Source organism: Fukomys damarensis, unplaced genomic scaffold (genome assembly GCF_012274545.1).
Source record: "Fukomys damarensis isolate Sample0158 unplaced genomic scaffold, DMR_v1.0_HiC HiC_scaffold_17, whole genome shotgun sequence".
In the NCBI taxonomy this organism is placed as follows: Eukaryota; Metazoa; Chordata; class Mammalia; order Rodentia; family Bathyergidae; genus Fukomys; species Fukomys damarensis.
The window spans coordinates 23914462-23929371 of record NW_022900929.1 but is presented as its reverse complement, the minus strand read 5'-3'; the positions used below and the strand labels follow the sequence as shown (position 1 = coordinate 23929371).

At 39.8% G+C, this 14910-nt stretch overlaps 1 protein-coding gene across 6 annotated transcripts in view; it reads left to right on the top strand.

The window, feature by feature from the left end:
• Tpst1 (tyrosylprotein sulfotransferase 1) overlaps positions 1 to 14910 on the top strand; it is a 90722-nt gene that overhangs the window by 24735 nt on the left and 51077 nt on the right. For 4 of the 6 annotated variants that reach the window (XM_010625000.3, XM_010625004.2, XM_010625003.2 and 1 more), the window contains one exon: positions 4581 to 5526. In XM_010625000.3, coding sequence (XP_010623302.1) covers positions 4682 to 5526 — 845 coding nt within the window. In that variant the 5' untranslated portion in view covers positions 4581 to 4681. Of the gene's footprint in view, positions 1 to 837; positions 856 to 4580; positions 5527 to 14910 lie in introns of those variants that run through there. The other 2 variants (XM_010625001.3, XM_010624999.3) reach the window with 1 other exon arrangement.

The window sequence follows — 14910 nt, the reverse complement described above, 5'->3', positions numbered from 1 at the left end:
CAAAACTGGAAACTTTCTGTATCTTTTGGCTCTGTGTTCGGCTCCCGATTCTCCCTATAAATCTGGCTAAAAGCAGCAAGCAGTGCCTGTGCCATAACTTGAATGTTGGGCTGCTCCAAAATTTCCTGTGCTAGATCAGTTAGTCCATTGCCCTTAATCTCAGTCCCTTGCAGTCTGAACACATGGGCAAAATGAGGAAAAATTTTCTGCTGGAGTTTAATACACATGGCATCTAGTCCAACTGCCAATAGAGTCCTTGTTTCCAAATGAAAACTTCTGAGTCTGGCCTTCACTGTACATTCTTATCAGCATTCTGGTCTTTGAGCTCTGACTAGAATCACCCATCACACACTGTTTATAGCATTCTAGGGGGCCTCTAGCCTGCTTCTTCAAACTTTTCCAAAGTTCTTTTCCAAACAGACAAATCCCAAAAACTTCTGAGCTATATGGTCAAGTACTCCATTCCCCCACTTTTCTTTTTTTTCTTCTTTTGGGGGGGTGTTGTATCAGGGATTGAACTCAGGACCTTGTACTTGCAAGGCAGGTGGTGGTCCCCCACTTCTCTGTATTGAGCACTTTTCCATTGCTGGGACAAAATACCCAACATGAGCAATTTAAAGAAAGAGAATTTGGCTCATGATTTTCAGGGGATTCCATGATTGGTTGGCTCCATGGAAGAAATGGCATGGCAGAGGAAAGATTCCCAACCCATCACAGCCAGGAAGCAGAGAGCAAAGGGAGGAAGTAGGGACAAGAATCCACCCTCCCAGGGCACACCTCAGAGACCACCTCCAGCCAGGCCCCACCTCCTAACAGCAACTCAGCTGCTGAACTCATCAGTAGGTGAATTCATTGGTGAGTATAGTGCCTGTTCCACACATGAGGCTTTAGGGGGAAGTTTTAGACTAAAGCTCTGAGAAATTTTTTATGTGTCCTAAAATTTCATATCCTGAACTTGATGCAGAAGATATCAATTCTCATCACCATTTTCCACTGCTTTGCCCCTACCTTGGCCTACCTACTTCTTCCTTCTAGAAAGCTTTAAAATTAAAATGCCTTCTCATTATATGCACTTTGGCATATCCATTTACTTTTGTTTGGAATGCTCTTCCCTTCATACTGCCTAACTCCTGTTCATTCTTCAAATCCTAGCCTAACTGCCATTTTAAAAGACAGATTGTTCCTATTCTTTTTAAAATATTGATTTATCCTTTCACACTTAGAAAAGTAATGTGTGTTCACTATGGCATATTTAAAGAATACACACACACACACACCCCAGAGGACAAGCACTTAATATATTAGGGACATCTAATGCCAGTTTGTTATTTAGTCCTTTGATTCATGTCTGGAAGCCTGAAAAACTATTTCCTACATATTTAAATTGCAGGGTATGTCCAGTTGGGCTTTTCCTTTGTTATGCTTGAAACACAGGTCCTCAACTGTATTGACTGTCTTTTCCAGTCCAGGAAATTCAAGAGTTTATTTTTACATAGTGTGTGTGTGTGTGTGTGTGTGTGTGTGTGTGTGCGTACTTGTAATGTGGTTTTAGTTTCTTCAACCAAGATATATTACTGTTCTAGAGTAGAGTTGAATCTCAATTCTGTTTTTTTATTTACTGTCTTTTCTTGCCATTGTTTTTTTCTTCCTACCCATTCTTTTTCCAGTTGAATACTGGAATAACAGCTTAAGTGTGTCTTCTGTATTATAAATAACAGTTTTGTTCTGTTTGGACCTTTCGGTGCCATCTTGATACCATTTATCTCATTTAACATTTTTTTCTTGGCAGTCTTTTTCTCATTAAACTGCAACTTTGTGATTCTTGAGTCTTGATAGAAACTTTATGTGCTGCTTGACACAATAATAGGGCGAAATATGTAACAACAGAACTGAATATACGAATAAACAAAAGCCAGATCTTGGTTGGTATATCCTATAGGGACCATTAAAATATTTTTCTAGTAATGTGTTCTCTAACACCAGCTGTATTGAGGTGTGATTTATACATTGTAAAGCTCACCCGCTGGAAGTATATGACTCAGTGATTTTTATTAGATTTTAGAGTTGTGCAACTGACAACAGTCCAGGTTTACAGCATTTCAGTTACGGTGCCCAGCTCCTTTGGGCCTGCTTGCATTTAAATCCTTGCATCTGTGCCCTACTTTGTGTTGCTGCCAGGTTGGCTTGTGTGGACATTTCATGTCGATGTGTGCTGATGTCACATATACACACAAATACAAATGCGCATGCACACACACACCCACATATATGCATGCTTTATGCTAGTTTATATATAGACAACTTTTAAATAAAGTAGACACATACTTGGTTAACTTTCACTTCGAAGCCTAGCCTCCTAGGAGTCCCCCCTGCCCCTATTCCTGTAGTTTAGTGGTCGGGTTCAGTTAGTGCTTGCCAGGGTGTGGGTAGGGAGTGTGTTCACACTTGAGGCTGCTTTCAGATCTGCTCTGGCTTTTACTTTTACCACCACATCCTTTCATGTCTCCTTTGGACCTGACTGCAACTTTAGCCTGCAGAAGTGGTCTCCTTCTTCCTTGCTTCCTCCCTAGTCCATCACTTGACTGTGCAAGCAGGAGGCATATGCTGTGCACTGTCCCCAATGCAGCAAATCCCCTCCACCCTAGCACCAGCCCCCAACCATCCTCATGGTTTGCCTTGCCCTGCCCGTGCCTGCAGGACCTCCGCTCTACTGAGTAGGTAGGTGACAAGATGGGAGTGTCCCTACATAGAGGTTTTCCCCCAACTTTTACAGTTTTCAAGCATGAATGATTCTTAGGCTGTTAGAACCCTTTGATTTCCAGAGCACTGAAAGGGTTGTCAGTGTCATCAGCTTTAGGAATGGCTTTAGGGAATGGCAAGGCCTATTACATTCTTACTAGGCCAGAGCTGGAAGTCTGTCACCCAGAGTGCATTTTTCTAGTCTAGTCGGCCATTGCCCCAGGTGTACTTAGTGTGTTAGGGCTCTCTGGAAACACAGAACCTACACCCTGTGTAGAATCACAGAGTGGAGGAGAGCAAGGCAAGGGTTGGGGTTGATTTTAAGGAATTGGCTCATGTGATTGTGGACCCGGCAAGTCTGAAATCCACAGGGCAGTCAGGAAGCTGTTGTGTCTTGACTCCAATTTCTGTAGGTCAGCAGCTCAGAAACAGGCAGCGTTTCTGTGTGTAGTCTGGAGGTGAGGTCCTTCTCTTCTGGGAAACCTTGGTGTTTTCTCTGAATTTTTGGATGAGGCCCTCCTATATTATCTAGGAGAATCTACCTGACTCCAAATCTCTGGATTTAAATACTCATCACACCTAAAAAAAAGTCTTTCACAGTAATAATTAGACCGATGTTTGGCCAAACTGACCACCTAGTTGTTACAATACTCCCAGTCAAGGTGACAGAAAATTAACCATCACACTTGTGAGGATTCCAAGGAAATTTTAAAAATCAAAATGTATTTTGGTTGCTGTCTGCTTCCCAGTGTGTGGTCAGTGGTTTGGCCACCTGTATCTGCAGCTTGGAGCACCTGTGTGCGTAGATTTTACCTGTCCCACCAAGGCTGCCACAGGCTACTCAGTGCTCACCCAGGCTACTTCCTATCACCTGCTCATGCCAGGTTCTCTCATGTCTGTGCTCAGCATGTAAATTCCTGTGGCTTACAATATTCCCTGCTGTTTTCTTTTTAGTTTTTTCTCCCCCTAGTAATGATTTGCCAGCCCAGGACCTTGCACATGCTGGGTAAGCCCTCTAACACTGAGCTGTGTTCCCAGCCCTTTACAATTTTTTTATTTGGGGACGGAGTCACTAAGTTACCCAGGCTTGTCTCAAACTTTGCATCTTCCTGCCTCAGTTCCTGAAGCTGGGATTGCAGGTGTAAACCCCTAGGCTCCCTCTCTCTTTTGGTTTCTGTACAGCTTTACAAGATCCCTCATATGGACATACAGGGCCCTATTCACTGTGCGCCCACTGTCCCCTGACATATTTCTCTTGAGGCATTGGTCACATGTCATTGTCCGTGTTTGCCCATCTGTCTGTGCCAAAGACTTTGCATCTGAGAGCAGAGGTCCCTGTCTTGCTGTCCTTCTCAAAGTTTGTCCTCAGTCAAGCCTAGCTATCTGGTGTGTGGTACCTAAATTAAATTGTGGGGTGAATACATTGAATCTCCATTAGAAACTGGGAAGTTGTATCTGGTATTTCTTCCATGATTTCTCTTTAGAGTAGAATGTGGAGATAATGACTGTTAGGCAATGAAGCGAATGTGAATGCAAGTGATCAACCTTGGGGTACACTCTAGATGTGTGGGTGCATGAAAGATCTGCTTGACTGTCTGAGAGAGTTTTATTTTTTTCATTCTATTCCAGATACAAATCTTCAGATTTGTTGCATTAAGAAAAGCTGTTTCTGATTATATACTGATTTCCTTTTGCTCATATTTGTGTGTATTATGTTCTAAAATATCAACCCCAGACCGCTTCAGCTTCTTCCTAGCTGCAGCACCATGGTGGTAACCAATGACTAATTTGTAGACAATTATAATGTAATGGTAAAAGGGTCTTTTTCCTTTTCTTTGTAGGTGTGGATCATCTTGCTCAAGTAGAATCTCCATGGCCTGAACCTTTTTTGGAAATCATTTCGAGCACAATATCTGTTTACTAAGAAGATAACCACACCAAAATGGTTGGAAAACTGAAGCAGAACTTACTCCTGGCCTGTCTGGTGATTAGCTCTGTGACTGTGTTTTACCTGGGCCAGCACGCCATGGAGTGCCATCACCGCATAGAGGAACAGAGCCCGCCCGTTAAGCTGGAGAGCGCAAAGACGACTGTGCGAACCAGCCTGGACCTCAAAGCCAACAAGACCTTTGCCTACCACAAAGATATGCCTTTAATATTTATTGGTGGTGTGCCTCGGAGCGGAACCACTCTCATGAGGGCCATGCTGGATGCACACCCAGACATCCGCTGTGGAGAGGAAACAAGGGTCATCCCTCGCATCCTGGCCCTGAAGCAGATGTGGTCACGGTCCAGTAAAGAGAAGATCCGCTTGGACGAGGCCGGCGTCACCGATGAAGTGCTGGATTCCGCCATGCAAGCCTTCTTACTAGAAATCATTGTCAAGCACGGGGAGCCAGCCCCTTATTTATGTAACAAAGATCCGTTTGCCCTGAAATCCTTAACATACCTTGCTAGATTATTCCCCAATGCCAAGTTCCTCCTGATGGTCCGAGATGGCCGGGCATCAGTCCACTCAATGATTTCTCGCAAAGTTACTATAGCTGGATTTGACCTGAACAGCTACAGAGACTGTTTGACCAAATGGAATCGTGCCATAGAGACCATGTATAACCAGTGTATGGAGGTTGGTTATAAAAAATGCATGTTGGTTCACTATGAGCAGCTCGTCCTGCATCCTGAGCGGTGGATGAGAACGCTCTTGAAGTTCCTCCATGTTCCCTGGAACCACTCAGTACTGCACCACGAAGAGATGATTGGGAAGGCAGGGGGAGTGTCTCTGTCAAAGTAAGTAGCAGTTATGATTTTTAATTTTTACTCTACATTCAGCTAATCAAGATATGCATGTGTGTGTGTGTGTGTGTGTGTGTACACACACACACACACACACACACACACACATCTCCCAAATCTTACCTACATCATGTTTTTTGTGGTTAATTTTCTACCAGTTCATAGTATATTCTTCCATTTATGTAATTCATTTGTTCATTTATATACGTCCTTTACTTGTTTTGCATATTACAGACTGAAGCCAGGAACTTGCACATGCTAGGCAGTACCGAGTCACGCCCCCAGCCTTATATTTACTTGATGCAAACCCAACTTGCAGGCAGTGAAAGGCCTTTTTTGCACAGACCTCAGGTTTCAGGCCTCAGTGTCTATCATTCAGCACAGTGACTTCTGATTTTTGATTTTTAGGTACTTCTGTTGGTAAAGATAGTTGTTTTTTGTGTGGTTCAAGGTTAATACCAAGAAGTGCTTTGTCAACAGTTGTGCCTCATGGAACCATGACCAGAACCTTCCTGTGCTTATTCCAAGATTCTTGCTACTATATGAATTTTTAAAATTAACCTTTACATAGGAAATAAACAGATATTCAGCATACAGCTTGATGAACTTCACAGACGCATATCCAGCACTGAAGAATCTTCTTTATGCTTCTTTTGTCAGCATCCTCTCGACCCCAAAATAGCCACTATTCCAAACTTCTGTCACCATGGGTTAGCTTTGCTTACGCTCAAACTTCATATAAATGCAGTCATGTATTTGTAATCTCCTGTGCCCTGCTTCCTTCATTCAGTCTCATGTGTGACACTGATCCACGTTATGTAAATTCTCTATAATTCCTTCATTTTTATTACTGTGATGTTCCAGTGCATAAACCACAATTTATACATTCTTCCTTTGGTAGCTCTTTGAATTCTTTCCAATTTTGTGCCATCATGGATAAAGTTGCAGCTCAGTGAGTGACTTGTCAGTCTTGAGAGCCCTGAATAGAAGTTTGTGCTTCCTTATATACCTATTTTAACATCTATGAAGCTTAATTCCATTGGAGTTTTCCTGGGAATAGAGCAAGCAGGATTTATACAAAGCAGAAGAGTAGAGAGGTGGAGAGCAGAGTTCTGGCAGGACTTTCTGAGTCCCTTAGCTCTTTTGGTGACAGATTATAGAAGTTGCCATGGCTGCTCAGGTACATTCTATGAAGAGCATAGTTACGTAGTTACCACAGTTAACCCGTAGTTGCCTGATTCCACATGGAGGGGTGGAATCTCTCTCACACACAGAGAGAGAGAGAGAGAGAGAGAGAGAGAGAGAGAGAGAGAGAGACAGAGAGAGAGAGACCCAATTATGTATGGGGGAGCAGTTTGCTAAAATATCTTATCAGGGTTCTTCGCTAGAAGTAGATTTTATAAAGAAAGATGGGCCTAGGAGAAGGTTCAGGAATTTTTATGGTTTGCAGTTACTAAGAATCTTTGTCACTTTGAAATTTTTAACTTCTTGTATTTTATAAGATTAATAGAGAATGATAACTATACATATACTTGAAGATTTTCTAAAATTTAAGGAAAACAAGAGTATTACAAGCAAATCAAGAGAATGACTATTCACTAAAAGTTATGAGCCAGGGACGTAGCTCCATGGTTCTGCTGCCACCCTGCAAGGGCAAGAATTTGAGTTCCATCCCTGGTACCAAAAAAACCCCAAAAAACAAAACAAAACAAAAGTTATGAGCTCTTGGGCTAAGGATTTAGCTTAGTGGTTCCGCTGCCTGCCTTGCAAGTGCAAGGACCTAAGTTCAATCCCCAGCACAAAAAAAAAAAAAAAAAAAAAAAAAGTATGCTCTCTTTAAAAGCCTGGAGAATTAATGGTATGCTAATTAGGATTATCTGAACTGTAGTAGCTCTAATTGAAATATTCTAGAAAAATTTTATAAATATAACTTTTTTTTTCTTGAAATTATTAGAGAATGAGTCTGCTGACTTATTTGCTTGTCCTTTGTGAAGGCAGTAGACCAGTTCTCTGTAGATCTAGGTGATAAAAGTTCATCTGAGCTAGAGCAGACGTGAATAATAGTAAAAGGGCCTTACTCCTTCTAAGTCCCCATCCCAAAGTGTAAAGTTACTATATTGATCAGTTTTTTCATTATAAACATATTTTGGTCTTCGATTTCATTTTATTTTACTCAGTTAAAGGTGATAGATAATAACTACTGCAAATTGTCATTTCCCAAGCTATGCTTGATTCCATTGCTGCTGATTGTATCACTTGGGCTAGTATTATGATTGATCTGATCAGTTATTTTTCCTGATATAATGAAAATGAGATTGCCCCTGAGTTACTTGAGACTCAAATCCTAAAGACTAGCTATATCTGGAAGATATCCTGAGAAGCAATCATTTCTTAAGGTTTCTAAATACAAGCAACAAAGATATCTACAATAAGTAATATCAAAGTATCTACTCAGGAATTAAACCAAGGACTATACCAATAACAGTAATACAAATGAAAATAAATTTAAACAAGACACAGTCTTCTAGCTTACCAAAGGCAAATTCTGAGGGAAACAAAATGGAAAAGTTGATAACCACCTGGACAACCTGAACTGATAGCACAGGAAGTAAAAAAAACAGTGAATGAGGCTGTAGAAATATTCAATACAGAAATAATTTCCCAGATAAAAGGCATGATTTTAAACTTTAGAACAGAAACAGATTAAAAAAAAATAGATGAGTTCAGGACCATGATGGAAGCCATGAATGCTCAACATAGGAAAGAAATGAAAACCATGAAGCCCCAACGTAAGAAAGAAATGGAATCCATGAAACAGGTTCAGACTGATATCCAGGAGATTAAAAAACTCTGTTAAAAGTATGCATAGCAGACTAACCTAATCCGAAGACAGCATATCATATATAGAAGACAGGATGGCAGTCAGTGACCATGAAAAGAGAGATCTCTTAAAAATAGTAAGGGACCATGAGAAATCAATCCATCAGCTCCTAGATGATGTAAAGGAGAATAATGTAAGATAAATAGGAGTCCAAGAGAAAGCACAAACGACATAAAGAAACTGTTCACAGAATTATTGATAGAAAACTTCCCAAACAGAGCAAAGAACCTGACATACAGATAAATGAGGCATATAGGACACCAACTGTTACGATTTTTTAAAAAAATCTAGCTGGGCTTGGTGGCGCACACCTGTAATCCCAGCACTCGGGAGGCTGAGGCAGGAGGATCTCTGTGAGTTCGAGACCAGCCTGGGCTACATAGTGAGTTCCAGGTCAGTCTCAAGTACATAGTGAGAACCTGTCTCAAAAAACCAAAAAAACCAAAAAAACCAAAAAAAAAAAAAAAAAAGTCTACACCTGGACATATACTAATCAAGATCATGGAAACCCAGCAGAAGTACAAAATACTACAAGCAATTAGAGAAAAGAAACAAATTACATCTAAAAGAAAGCCCATCAGAATCACACAGACTTTTCAACATAAGCCTTCAAGTCAAGGAGAGCCTGGAGTGAGGTATTTCAAGCTTTAAAAGAAAACAAACTCCAACACAGGCTGATGTATCCTGCAAAACTATCTTTCAAAATTAATAGAGAAATAAGATACTTTCATGACAAAGAACACCTGAGAAACTTCATGAATACCAAACCAGCACTCCAAACAATTTTTTAAAATATCCTAGAAAAAGACAATGAAGGTCCAACTCCATTAGGCCCAACAGAGCAAATCCAATAGGCAAGAATTTAAAGGGAGAGAGAAATAAAAAAGAACCAACAACAGGAAAATAACATGGCAATGATAAGTCAGTACATATCAGTTATAACCATCAATATCAATGGCCTCAATTTACCAATCAAAAGAAATAGACCTGCAGGGTTGGGGATTTAGCTCAGTGGTTCCGGTGCCTGTCTCACAAGCACAAGGGCCTGAGTTCGATCCCAGTACCAAAAATAAAAAAGAATATAAAGAAATAGACTGGCAGAATGGATTAAGAAGTAAAATCCAACAATATGCTGTATACAAGAAACACACCTACTTAAAAAGAAATTCATAGACTGAAAGTAAAAGGAAGGAAAGCAGTTCTCCATGCATCAGGAACCTGGAAAAAAGCAGGGGTAGCTATCTTATTTGCAGACAATGTAAATTTCAAACCAAAACTAATTAAGAAAGACAAGGTCACTATATCCTTGTAAAGGGAAAAATTGAACAGAAAGAGATGACAATCATAAACATACGTGCACCAAACATTAATGTCCCCAACTATACAAAACAAATATTAAGGGACACGAAACACCAAATAAGCACTAATACAACTGTAGTGGGGGACTGCAATACCCCATTTGTCACAAATAGACAGATTATCTAGACTAAAAATCAACAATGAAATACTAAAACCAAACCAAGATTTTGCACAAATGGACTTCATAGATGTCTATGGAGTGTTCCACCCCACAAAATAGGAAAATACATTCTTTTAGGCTGCACATGGGTCATTTTCCAAAACAGAGCACATTCTAGCTCATTGAACATGTTTAAATGCAAAGGAATTGAAGTTATCCCATGTATACTATCAGACCATAGTGCAGTTAAACTGGAGATCGATAACCTAAGAAACCATAGAACTTCACAAACATGGAGGTTGAGTAACACTCTCTTGAACAACCGACGGGTCACAGCAGAAATTAGACAGTTTTTACAATTTAATGACAATGCCAGTACAACATACAGAAATCTATAAGATACACTGAAAGCAGTTTTACATGGGAAATTCATAGCAGTGAATGCCCACACTAGGAAAACAGAGCAAGCTCAAATAAATAATAGTGAATCTTAAGCTCCTAGAAAAAGAAGAGCAAGAGAAATCCAAAACTCATACAAGGGAAGAAATTATAAAGATCAGAGCATAAATCAATGCAATAGAGACTAAGAGAATGATACACAAAAAAATCAATGAATCAGAGTTGGTTTTTTGAAAGAATAAATAACATTGATAAACCCTTAGCCAATTTTTTCAAAAAAAAGAAAGAGAAGTCTCAAATTCATGCAATTAGGAATGAAATTGGTGAAGTCACAACAGATTCAGAAGAAATTCAGAGTATCATTAATACTTACTTTGAGAACCTGTAGTCTAATGAAATGCAGAACATAGAAGAAATGGACAGATTTCTAGATGTATATGAATTACCAAAGTTGAATGAACAAGATATAAAAATTCTAAACACCCCAGTTACAATAAGTGAAATTGAAAATGTAATTAAAAATTTACCAACAAAGAAAAGCCCAGAACCTGATGGCTTCACTGCTGGATTCTACGAGACATTTAGAGAACTATTGCCACTACTCTTTAAACTTTTCAATGAAATTGAAAGAGAAGCAATACTTCCAGATTCATTCCTGGGCGCAAGTGTTACTTTGATTCTAAAACCAGGGAAAGACTCAACCTAAAAAGGGAATTATAGGCCATTCTCCCTAATGAACATAGATGTAAAAATCCTCAGTAAGATACTGGCAAACAGAATACAGAGGGTAATATGATACTCTATATAGAAGACCCAAAAAACTGCCAAAAGACTTCTAGACTTAATCAACAGATCCAGTTAAGTAGCTGGCTACAAGGTAAATACTCAAAACTCAATAGCCTTTTTGTACACAAATAACATACTCACTGAGAGTGAAATTAGGGAAATAATACCTTTCACAAGAGCATCCAAAAAAAAGAAATATCTAGGAATCAATCTAACAAAGGAAATGAAAGTTCTTTATGTTGAGAACTGCAACACTCTGAATACAGAGATTGAAGAGGATATAAGAAAATGGAAAGACATCCTTTGTTCCTGGGTAGGAAGAATCAATATAGTGAAAATGGCCATACTTCCAAAACTGCTATACAGATTCAATACAATCTCTATTGAAATATCAACAGTATATTTCACAGAACTAGAGAAAACAATCCAAAAATTCATTTGGAATCAGGAGAGACCTAGAATAGCAAAAGCAATTCTAGGCAACAGAGACATAACAGGGTATCACAATCCCCAACTTGAAACTATACTACAAACCTACTGTGGTAAGAATAACATAGTGCTGGCAAAGAAACAGACCCTAGGATCAGTGCAACAGATTAGAAAATGCAGAAATAACTCCAGACATACTCAGCTACCTCATCTTTGACAGAGGAACTAAACACCCTCACTGGAGGAAAGATAGCCTCTTTAATAAATGGTGTTGAAAAAAATGAATTTCAACTTGTCAGAGATTAAAACTAGACCCGTATCTTTCACCATGCACTAAACTAAAATCCAAGTGGATTAAAGATCTAAATATTAAAACAGAAACACTAAACTTGCTGAAAGATAATTTAGCAAGAACTCTTGAAGATATTGGCATAGGAAAAGACATTATGAACAAATCCTCACTAGCACAGGAACTAGCACAAAGAATCAACAATTGGGATCTCATCTTTTTAAAAAGTCTCTGCATTGCCAGAGAACTCACAAGCAGAGCTAAGAGACAACCCACAATCTGGGAAAAAATTTTACCAACTGTTCCTCAAAGGTCTACTATCTAGAATATATAAACTCAAAAAAATCAGACCCCCAAATTGCTTCTGGGCCTTTTGGCTAAGATCAAGTGTTAAAAAAATCAACCCCCCCAAATATAAAGACAAAATTCAAAAACGGGCATCTGAAATGAACAGACATTTCTCAGACAAAGAAAAGCAGCAAATATCTACATGAAAAAATGTTCACCATCACGGGTCATTCGAGAGATACAGATGAAAACAATACTGAGATTCCACCTCACCCTACAAAGAATGGCTGCTATCAATAAATCAACCAATAACATGCTGGCAGGGTTGTAGGGAGAAAGGAACCCTTCTCTATTGTTGGTGGGAGTGCAGACTGGTGCAACCACTGTGGAAATCAATATGGAGATACCTCAAACAACTAGAATTAGAGACCCTCTTTGACCTAGCTATGCCTCTGCTGGGTATCTTCGCAAGAGAATTTAAAGATTCATACCACAGCGATATATGCTCACCCATGTTTATAGCAGCACAGTTTGTAATAGCTAAAATTTGGAAATGGCTCAATTGCCCATCAGCTGGAGACTGGATAAAGAAGGGTGTCCTTGCTTGGCCATCTAGACACATTTGCTCTCCCTTTGCCAGGTGGGCGGTCCCCAAGCCACTCCTCGTAGGAGCAGCCTGGCTCTCTGGCTCTGGTCTGTGGTTCCTGGGGAAGAGGTTAGGTGGAGGTTCTCCTGTGACCAGGATGCTGGCCCACGCCAGGGACTCCAGACCTGTGGAGGACCCTCCACCCCACAAGTGGAAGTTGCTTGGCATAGCCCCACTTGGGACAGAATATGGTATTTGTTTCTCATTGGCTAATATAATTTTAAAAATACAGTGGGCCCTTGACTTACAAACTTAGTTCTTTCACAAGGGCTGTTTGTAACCCAAGTTGGTCAGTTGCAGGCTCCGCAGCCTTCAAAGTCTCTCTTCTGTGTGCAGGCAGATCTCAGTGTCCTTAGAGACGTTGGCCCGGGATTTCTCTGTGAACCCCACCTAGGAAAGGATGCTGCAGTGTTCCTTCCAGAGCTCTTTCAGGTTAAATCTGTATCTGAGACCATCTGGAAACACCAGGGGCCAGCATTCATAAGTTAAAACTGAAATTCTGGTCACAACCAAAGTTGGTAAATGCCAGGCCAGTCATAACCTGAGGGTCCACTGTAAAACCAAACCACCAGGCAGTAGTCATTAGGAAGTACAATGTGAGCAAATTAACAAAGATGAGAAACTATGGTCTTTGTGGGGAAATACAGTCAGTTTGCTGTTGCAGGAAGGTTTGTTTCTAGGCAGTAAGAATGAGAAATAAGGCCCGAGAGGAGACCAGGCTTGGGGCTTAGGGTTTATATTGAAGACCTCGAATTTTATCATATAGACCATTTGCTTTCAGACTCCTCTTAGCAATGGGATGATCCTTTTTTCAAATGAAGTCTCCTAAGGACTGTGGTATGTGAAGTTCATAGAGGTGACATGACTCTGGCTGAGGCCACATTTAGTTTTGTCTGGATTTAACAAAAGCAAAGTGAAACTGCAGTGTCACAATTACGGAGGCTTCAATTTTGTTTTCAAAAGAAAATGAGTGTAGTGTCTTTTAAAATTAAAAAAGAGAAAAATTTTAAGAGCTTGGGATTATAGTGGTTTCAAAATGCAGTTCCAGTAGCCAATTTTAATGACCTTTTACAATGACTGGGCTGCTGTAGAAAAGCCATAAACTGGGTAGCGTGGAATCACAGTAAGTGGCCTCTCGGTTCTGGAGACTAGAAGTCAAGGGTCAGGCAGATGCAGCATCTGCTGAGGGCCTGCTCTGCCCTTAGATGGTGCTACTTGTCCCTGCAGGGCAGTGGTCTCTCTCTCTCTCTATCTCAGGCTTCTTTTATAAGGAATCAGTAAGGGCACCACCAAAGGCCCATCTCGTGTGCATGTGTGTCTGTTTGTCTGTGTGTCACTGGGCATTAACCCAGGGTCTTTGCGTTGAGCTACATTACTAGCCCTTTTTATTTATTTATTTATTTATTTTTTCTTTTCTTTTTATTGAGGTTATTGGTACAATCTAGGTATACAATACAATTACATTCATCATTGGGATTCTGTACCTTTACATAATAGGTCTTGATTCTCATTTTTCCCCTTGTCCCTGCCCTCCCTTCACCCCCTCCTCCCCTCCCCATTTACAAACACTTTACTTCCATTTTTTCAGTTTCTCATATTTTTTTCCTCTCCCTTATTACCTCTCCCCCACCCTTCCCACTTTCCTTACACCTTTAGCCCTTTACTTCCTATTTCACATTATTAATTGTCTCATTAGGATCCTGTGTACTATTATAGTTTTTCACACCAAAGAAACTATTCGGTATTTCAGTTAAAGAAATCTCTGTATGAACATTAAAAATAGGGAATCCTAAAATAAAACTAAAAAGGAAAGTAAAAGAGAAAAGGCAATGATGTAACATCAAAATAATCCTTAATTCTGGAGATGAAAATGGTCCCTGAACATATTTAAATTGCTTCTCACTCTTATAGTTTTATCTTATTCTTTTTTCATTATTTAGAGAATACTTTATTAGTTTCTGTAATCAAACCCACATAGATATGACCTTACATATTTAGTATGATGTGTTACCCCTGTACACAGGGAAAAAATAAATAAAAATAAATTAACATTTCTAGACCAATATGATTGTCCATTTCTGTACAATGCCATGTCAACACAGTAAATTGGGATGACGTTTTCCAAAGTTGGCAGCACCGTTGAAGTTTCCCAAAATTCAATTTATATATGTGTGTGTGTGTGTGTGTGTGTGTGTGTGTGT